Below are 9,005 nucleotides of genomic sequence, written 5' to 3'. Positions count from 1 at the left end.
AAGGTATATCCCATTTTGTGAGATGGATAGAAAGAATATCAATTTGCATACCCTCACACACACACACACACACACACACACACACACCCTTGCAGAGAGCAGAGAGCAGAGAGCAGATCCTCTCTCTTCCTTTCATTACTGCTCTTTTGTTTTTTAAGCAATCATTATCATCTTCTGCCTTTTCAGCACTTTGGGGTATTTCAGCAGCATTCATACAGAAAGATCGAGCCTGCTATGTCAAATCCTTCGTTAGAATTTTATGTGAATCCTAAAGGAATACTTTTCTAAAACAGGACAAGTCCTCTGTTTTTTTTAAACCTAATGACTATTTTGAAAGGGGAAAAAAAGATGCACCATTTTCATTTTTTCAAACAAAGTTATACTAGTCAAAAACTGATGTCTTTAACCCCATCTCTTGCATATTCCAGAAATTGGTAGTAACCGTTTCAGTGTCATTAATTTTGAGCATGGAATAAACTTCCAACATTTGTTGGTCTGTCTACTGGATTTTCTTGGACGCACAATACAGCTACTTGCATACATCTCATGACTAATTTGCAAGATGAAGAGGAATCATCCAGTGATGGATCATTAATGAGCTCCATGCCTTCATCTTCTTCCCAAAGCTCATATGCCTGAAATAATTAAATGTTTGCCCATCTTTATATTTCAAAGAAAGCAAAGATGGCTCAACAGATAATCTAAAAGGCTCAAGGTTTCATTCTTGCCATAATAGCAATATCCATTCCTCTTGCCACTTATGATTTGCAGAAGTAGAACTCCAAAGCTATAGACAACATACTTCATGATGTTGTTGCGAAAACGATGAGAGAAAAGTAAAGACAAATATGAAATCAACAGACAATCAATCATACGACACCAAATTTATGTGGTTTGGCAACATGTCTACGTCTACAGAGCTGCAGATGATTTTATTATCTTGAAGAATGACAAAATAAGCTTTAGGGCGAAAATACACTGCCATTTCAGAAAACTTCACAATCAAGTTTAAGAAAAAAGTATAAAAATTAAAAACTTTTCACATTGCTCTAAGTATCATATACTTCGACAAGAAATCGGAAGAAAGAAAAACAGCCAAATTGGTTGAACCTACAAACAACTGACAATACAAACAAAGATTAAAAACAAAAATATCTTTAATCAACCATGTCTCCCACAAAAAGCTAGCCTGGTTATCTTGGTATTATTTGGGAAATTAGTGAACTAGTAGCTGAACAACTTCATCGCAGTGATGTAGAACTGCTCCCCACATTTTCATCAGTTTTAATGGAGAAGGCTGGCCTTTTAGGTGTGGCAATAAGTACATTGTCATTTTTAAACATTGAATAAACTTCCAACATTGTTGGTCTGTCCACGGGACTTTCTTGGACACATAACAAAGCTACTTGCAAGCATCGCATGAGTTTGCATGGCGAAGATGAATCATCAAGTGATGGATCCATAAACTCCATGCCTTCACCTTCTCTCCACAACTCATATGCCTGAAATAATCCAATGTTCTCTATCTTTATATTTCAAAAGAAAGTCTTTGAGTTGCAGAAAACTAAATCATAAGAAAGTTTAATGAAGTTACATACGCATTCAAGAAGGTTCAAAGCCTCGTTCGCGCCATAATAACATGCATTCCTCTTGCCACTTATAATTTGCAGAAGTAGAACTCCAAAACTATAGACATCATATTTCATGGAGGATGTACCTTTTCTCACATATTCCAGAGGAACATAGCCACTGCATTGTATATGTTAACAGAGGTGCTGAGAACTTAACAAAGAGAAATGCTTGCAAAAATAGACACAAGTTGAAGACATACTATGTTTCAACAATCCTGTCTGTGTTTGCTTCATGCTTGGCATTCTTCTATTACTAAGTGTATTTTGTCTGTTGATACCCTCAGTTTGGCTAAGAGTGGTATCAAACAAGGATATCTTACTGAAGGCAAATGATAGACATACAACCTTTTTTTTACAACCTTTTACTGAATTCACTGAGTATTCAACTCGTTTATGATCATGAAATAGGAAAGCTAAATGAGTCATGGAAACATAAAAGAGAATTAAAAACAAAAGAAAGGAAGACATACCAAAGAGGTAGAAATTCAAGCTTTTGTTTGGCATGTATTCATAGATTAGCATCTTTTCATCATTCTCAATGCAGAACCCTATCACTCTAACTAGATTTACATGTTGAAGTCTAGCGGTAAGAGTGACCTCATTAGTGAACTCTTCATGTCCTCGAGTAGAAGTTTTGGACAGTCTCTTCACAGCTATTTCCTGTTCTCTAGGTAACTTGTCCTGGAAAAATTGAACACATGGTTATCAATGTGTTCTAAGCTATAGATAGCAACAGCTAATATTTCATAGGCCTAGGAATGTTATTGCTTTTTCATAAGCTCTAACGCACACCTGCCCAAAGGCTGTATTCACACTCTACAAATGCAGCAGAATCAATACCACTCAACAGAATGTATATGGTAAATACATGCGCATTTTGTTAATTCTTAAATAGTGCCAAGATGACATTGACAACCAAACTCACACAGACACAAGCTCACAATCATATCCTGCATTTACTTTGTGGGACAGTCATTATCCGATTTATTGGTTTAGATTGATTATAACAAGTTTCCAATCATTCAAGACTTGGATATCCAAGTGCCTGAATTCTTCTTTTTACATGTAAAGCTGGCAATTGAACTAGCTAACAGTATCTACACATGCTACACTCATTCACCATTATAGCTTTACCAATCAGAGAATTCACCTTCAAAATTTTTGTGGTATTCTAGTTAATTACTTCTTGTAAAGGAATAAGCACTGAAGCCACTCATTACCTTGTAGATAGAGCCAAAACCACCTTCTCCAATCTTTTTTGCAATTGAGAAATTTTTTGTGGCCTCTGTGATGCTGGAAAGACTGAATACTTGCAGTTGAGGAACACTGCAATCGTGTTTTTCAGCAGCTGATGGATTGGTTACTGGTCCAGATAGACCTTTTCTGCTTCAAAGAGTTATGCCTGAAACCAAAGATGACAAAGAAAAAGGAAATAATTTGTAGATCTCTTGATGTCATGCTTACAAAAGGCAAACTATGTTCTTTCCATTGTTTTTAGTGGCGAACTATTAAGGTTGGTGATGTATGTAACACCTCGTACCAGGAGGGTCAGGGAGTTAGTTTCTGTTAATTCAAAATAATCTCCCAACAATACATATATATATACTCCAAAGATCATAATGACAACAACTCCACAACTTGTAAAACCCCCTTAATAAAATTATACATACTTCCATAAAAAAATAACATCACCGAAATCCTCGAACACATTTTAAAATAATAAAGACTCCACAAGGTCTAATAAAATAAAATCAACATGTTTCCAACAATACCAAACTAAGAAAAATGACAAAGTTTTCAAATTAAGGCTCTTCAATACTCCTACGATACTTATCCCACTGGACGGAGTCGTACTGCAAGTGGGCTGCCTCATCGCAGGCTTGGGCCTGGGGCCTAGGTGTTACATCCTCCCCCTTATTAAAAATTCCATCCTCGGAATTTGCTACAGGTTATAAAGATTCCTATCGAACAAATGTGGGTATTTGACTTGCATCTCTTCCTCAAATTCCCAAGAAGCTTCTTTGATAGCTGTCTTAGGTACATCTTCTGCCTTAATCTTCAACTGATGATACCCACATCAAAGGTCAATCTTAGAAAATACCTAAGCGCCCTAAAGCTGATCAAATAAATCTTCTATGTGAGGTAGCGGGTATTTATTCTTTATGGTCACTTGGTTAAGTTCCCTGTAATAAATGCAAAATCCTCATCGACCCATTCTCTTTTTTACAAACAGAATTGGAGCTCCCCAAGGTGACACACTGGTCCTGATAAAACCCTTGTTTAATAAATCTTGCAACTACTCCTTGAGTTATGCTAGCTCGGATGGTGCCATTCGGTAAGGGGCCTTAGAAAGAGATGCTGTGCTTGGAACTATCTCAATGGCAAACTCCACTTCTCGCTCTGGTGGTAATCTAAAAAAATCCTTAAGGAATATTTCCGGATACTCATTTATTATATGGATATCTTCTAACTTCAACTCTTATTTTGGTGCATCTATCCCACATGCCAAAAATCCCTGACACCCATCTCGCAGTAATTTCCCAATCTGGATAGCATATATCACTGGTGGGAGAGGTCACACTCTCGATCTCATAAACTGATACTCAGCTCCCTTAGGAGGCTTGAATACCACCTACATTTTAGAACAGTCAATACTGGCGTAGTAGGAAGCTAGCCAGTCCATTGCCAATATGACATCTAACCCAAACATCTGGACCACTACTAGGTTAGCTAGCATTAACCTTCCTTCAATGGATATTGGACACCCATGGAAATCTTGTTACATATCACCGAATTCCCCATTGGGATTGATACTATTAAACTGTGCCCCAACTTTTTAGCCTCTAAGGTATAGAACTTGGCAAGGTCCATTGAAATAAATGAATGGGTAGTCCCACAATCAAACAAAACAGTAGCTTCCTGGGAGAAAAGAGGGAGAATACCTATGATTACATCAATGTTTTCCTCGGCTTCTCCAGGAGTTAGTGCAAACACTCAAGCTGGCACACTATTACTTTGAGTGTTGTCTCGTGTCGATGATCTGGATCTCTGAGGTGGGTTGGGCTTCTTGTTATCCTCCAATAGTAATGGGCATTCTCTAATGTAATGACCGGATTTACTGCATCGGAAACACAATCCCACTTCTCTTCTGCATTCTCCAGTGGGTGCTCGATTGCAAGACCTACAAAGATTATTCGGTTGGTTTAGCTGATTGCCCTGCATTGACCTCTGACTTTAGCTGCTCCCTTATTTTCTCTTCTTCCAAGACCCTTGATCCATGCTAGAGTAGGACCCCTGCAGTGTAGTTCTCTTCCTCTGATCTTGATGTTTTATACTTATTTTAAGACTCCGCTCAATTATCATCACCTTATCCACTAATTCTGAGAAGTTCTTAACTTGAAATGCCACCACTCGTTCATATATTCTGTGGTTCAGACCCTCTTCAAATTTCCAGACCTTCTTATCTTCATTGGGGATCAAATAAGAGGCGAAGCGAGACAGCTCTACAAATCTGGCAGCATACTGGTGCAATGTCATAGTCCCCTGATCTAAACTGGAAAACTCCTTGGCTTTAGCATCTGAGACCGATCTTGGGAAGAAGTGATCAAAGAAGATCTGTTTGAAATAGGGCCACGTAACGACTCCTCTCCCATCAGCTTCCCTGATGGTTCTCTCTGAAATCCACCAACGTTTAGCTTCACCCATTAGCTTGAAGGTGGAGTACAACACTTTTTGCCCGTCTGTGCAATTCAGGACTTGGAGAATTTCCTTTATGTCCTGGATCTAATCCTCTGCTAGGGTCGAGTCGCCTCTTCTATCAAATGAGGGAAGGTGCATCCAATTAAACTGTTCAAAGGTACAACCCTCCTCACTACTGTTGCAGTTGCGACCTGGAGGATTTTGGGCAATCTCTTCCATTAATTGTTGTGCTACCACTTGGAGTACCTTAGAAGCGCTTGTATTGGCTTCTCCTTCATCATTAGATGCGTTCAAATCCGAGAGGTTTTGTACACGACGACAAGGTGGCATCCTGAAAGCTTAGATTTAGTTAAGCGTTCCAAATAAAAGTACTCGTGTAAAAGTATAGTCACCAATGTAACTACGAAATAAATAAATATAAATAGAACAATTCATACCCTTTCCTACCCATATCCTACACCAACTTGAAAACACAATCCAAAACCTTAAGTCTCACTAAAATCATGCACTAAAGTTTGCAAAAGTACAACCCTTAAAGTTTGATCAAAACCTATGTATTGAAAGCCACGGAACCTAAAACCTCAAATCATATCCAAATCCTTTCTTACCATCTGTAGTCTTAAACTTGACATTGAGTCAACTTGCATACGTCTTCAGAATCTAACATCATAGCTACCACCAATATCATTCTTAAAGTTTGTAGCATCTAAAACATCAAATGTCACAAACCTAAAACCTCATATTTCCAAAAACACATTCCATAAAGTCTACAAAATCTAAAACCTGGCTATAATACCAACCGTAACACCTCGTACCCTAAGGGTTAGAGAGTTAGTTCTTGTTACTTGAAAATCATCTCTCAACAATACACATATATACTCCAAAGATCACAATGAAAACAACTCCACAACTTGTAAAACTCCCTTAATAAAATTATACATACTTCCATAAAAAATAACATCACTAAAATCCTCCAACACATTTAATAATAATAAAGACTCCTCAAGGTCTAATAAAACCAGCATGTTTCCAACAATACCACACCAAGAAAAATGAAAAATTTTTCAAATTAAGACTCTTCAATACTCCTACTATAATTATCCCATTGCACTAAACTAGTCTCACCCACGCATTCTAATCTTGATCCCTAGCCGAACCATCAAGATCATTTGAAATATTGAAAGTAATTGGGTGAGTTATCAACAACTCAGTAAGCAATGAACATATATCAATGTGTAAACATGAGCTAGTAACAGAATGCAAAACAAAACATGTTATCAAAATATCAGAGCAATAGTTTAGAAATATTTATATACAAAGTCCTTTGGCATAGCATAACTGAGAATCATCATATCAAAACATATTCCATATTTAACTCCCGTGGTAGGATTGTGCAAACCCCAACGGCCAATCAAGCAGAAACAAAATGTGAAATCTTCCTGTTATCATTCTAGTAGCTCCGAGTGTGCACACAAGAAAGGTCACGCATAAAACCACTTTGTTTCCAAAGTGAGTGCACCAGAAATAGAGATGTTGGTACCAATACAATAACATAGGCCACAGTTTTACACCCATGGTAAGATTAGAACAAAAAGCAGAAACAAAATGTCATGCCATAGGTTAATATGCAACATCATATCATGACAGAGTATTGAATAGATATAAATCATATTCATATCATCACTTATAAAACTTTCAGATTTCATATTCACTCTTGTTATACAGTTGAGAAACAGAGTGCGAAAAAAGCTCATGTCTACATCAATCATGACAAAAAATATTTTTCTTCTTATTCGGATACAATGAGTTATGTAGAAAAACAAACAAGGTTGTTTCCAATGTTCCATAACAAAATATGCAAGTTTTTCATAAAAATCAAACTCGGTCCGTTTAGGCAAAGTCTAGCATAGAGTACCATCTACCTGACTCTTGCAGAGAATTACCTAAGCCTTGAATTCAAACTCTAGCAATATGACAACCTAACCAGAAAAATATTCACTAATGTGTTGATAGTCTACACAAGTGTAAATTCAATCTAACAAACAAAATCCCATAATTCCAAACTATACTTCAGCATACACAATTCTATCATAATGTCTAGGTTTCTAATCATGACACAAGCACAACCTCCACAACTCACTATACCAATATTTAGCCCAACCTCCTCAAATGCACATAACTAATCATCACACTCAAGTCAAGCGCAACAACGACACTTTCAAGCTAGCCAACTTACTCCCGACGTGTCAAACAACCCATCAGCCCACAAACGACATATCAAGTAATCAAACGTCCCAAAAACAACATATCAAGCAAGCAATCAATCAGCCCAAACAACCACACATCAATCCCAAACAACCACACATTAATCCCAAACAGCCACACATTAACCCCAAACGGCGGCACATCAACCCAAATAGCCACACATATCATCCCAAATAGCCACATACATCAACCCGAACAGCCACACACATCATCCCGGACAGCCACACACATCAACCCAAACACTGTCCACATTTCAACCCAACCGAGAAGTCACAACTCTACAATTTCCAACACCCAAACAGAGAAAGAGTAATCTTCCACTAGGTACCAATGTACAAATTACGTAAATAACAATACAAAGATGATACTAATGCTCGATTATCTTACCCAAATTTCGTAAGGTTGATTCTCGAAATCGGTGGCTAGAAGACGCTGTCTAGAACTGATTTCAATGCCCTGTGATACAAGGCAGTGACGTTAAAACCGAATTTAAACAGTGGGTAATACACGACGGAAAGGACAATTATCGAACGGGGTAGATCAACCGAGACATACTTCGCAGGTGAGAGGATGTCTCTGGTGAGCCTCGGTTTGTCGCAGTTTAAACCAAAGAAAGAGTGTGTGTCTGCGTGAGTGAGGACCCGAGGGGTTAGAGAGAGGGCATTGTGTGACAGAGAGGAAATAAATCAAAGGGGGAAACGGACTACCAACAGAGACAGCAAAGAGAGTTACCGGCGTGGAGTTCGGTGCACAGAGGAGTGCGCGAAACAGAAAGCCGTCGGCAATGAACCCACCGTGGCGTAACCACACTGAATTTGACAAGGAAATATTAAGTCTCAGAGCAGAGGAATAACACGAGATATATATATATATATATATATATATAGAGAGAGAGAGAGAGAGAGAGAGAGAGAGAGATACCGACGTTCAAAATCCAATGACAACGGACAAAAATCGCAATGTAGAATGAAACCGCAGGGGAGGGAGAGAGATGCAGGAGCAACTGTTCGGAGAGAGAGAAAGTGAGCACCTGTGGGTTGAGTGAGGCACGGAGAAAGAGAGATGGAGGGGCGTACGAAGGCTTACCTGCGTGACCAAGGTAGCCGACGACGGCGACGATGCACGACGGGGAGAAGGGGATTGAGCGATCTGCGAGAGAAAATTCTTGAGTGGCACTGGGAGAGAGTAACTTCGAGAGAAATTGAAAAGGAAACCGTTGGGGATGTGGGGTGGGGGTGAAAGAAGAAAACTTATAGAAACGGCGTCGTTCTGAAAGCAAGCTACCTCATCACGGGCTTGGGCTTGGGCTTGGGGCCTAAGTGTCACAATGCATACCTTTCGGCTCCAGTACTCTGCTAAGTGGAATTATTAACAACTAAGCTGTCATTAAAAATAACTTTCGCTTGTTTC

The 9,005-nt window shown here is 38.7% G+C and overlaps 1 protein-coding gene and 1 long non-coding RNA gene across 10 annotated transcripts in view; both read right to left on the bottom strand.

Annotated features, from left to right (window-relative positions):
• Nucleotides 1–456: 456 nt before the first annotated feature.
• Nucleotides 457–9,005, bottom strand: part of LOC121242485 (class V chitinase-like) — a 42,861-nt gene continuing 34,312 nt past the window's right edge. The window contains exons 6-7 of one of the 2 annotated variants that reach the window (XM_041140330.1): nucleotides 1,595–1,749; nucleotides 457–635 (exon numbers count right to left, since the gene is read on the bottom strand). In XM_041140330.1, the coding sequence (XP_040996264.1) occupies nucleotides 628–635; nucleotides 1,595–1,749 (163 nt within the window). In that variant the 3' untranslated portion in view covers nucleotides 457–627. Of the gene's footprint in view, nucleotides 636–940; nucleotides 1,503–1,594; nucleotides 1,750–9,005 lie in introns of those variants that run through there. The other variant, XM_041140329.1, reaches the window with a different exon arrangement.
• LOC121242491 lies at nucleotides 1,912–8,786 on the bottom strand. Of its 8 annotated transcripts, XR_005935911.1 has the most exons (9): nucleotides 8,682–8,786; nucleotides 8,328–8,404; nucleotides 8,151–8,220; nucleotides 7,983–8,051; nucleotides 7,831–7,873; nucleotides 7,253–7,309; nucleotides 4,584–5,661; nucleotides 2,852–3,017; nucleotides 1,912–2,312 (listed from the first exon to the last, which is right to left on the bottom strand). It is a non-coding gene; the product is annotated as an uncharacterized LOC121242491 (long non-coding RNA). The 8 variants fall into 8 exon arrangements; XR_005935910.1 differs by lacking the exon at nucleotides 4,584–5,661; XR_005935909.1 differs by lacking the exon at nucleotides 7,831–7,873.

Source organism: Juglans microcarpa x Juglans regia, chromosome 8D, assembly GCF_004785595.1.
Source record: "Juglans microcarpa x Juglans regia isolate MS1-56 chromosome 8D, Jm3101_v1.0, whole genome shotgun sequence".
NCBI classification, from domain to species: Eukaryota; Viridiplantae; Streptophyta; class Magnoliopsida; order Fagales; family Juglandaceae; genus Juglans; species Juglans microcarpa x Juglans regia.
This window is presented reverse-complemented; position numbering and strand designations above follow the sequence as displayed.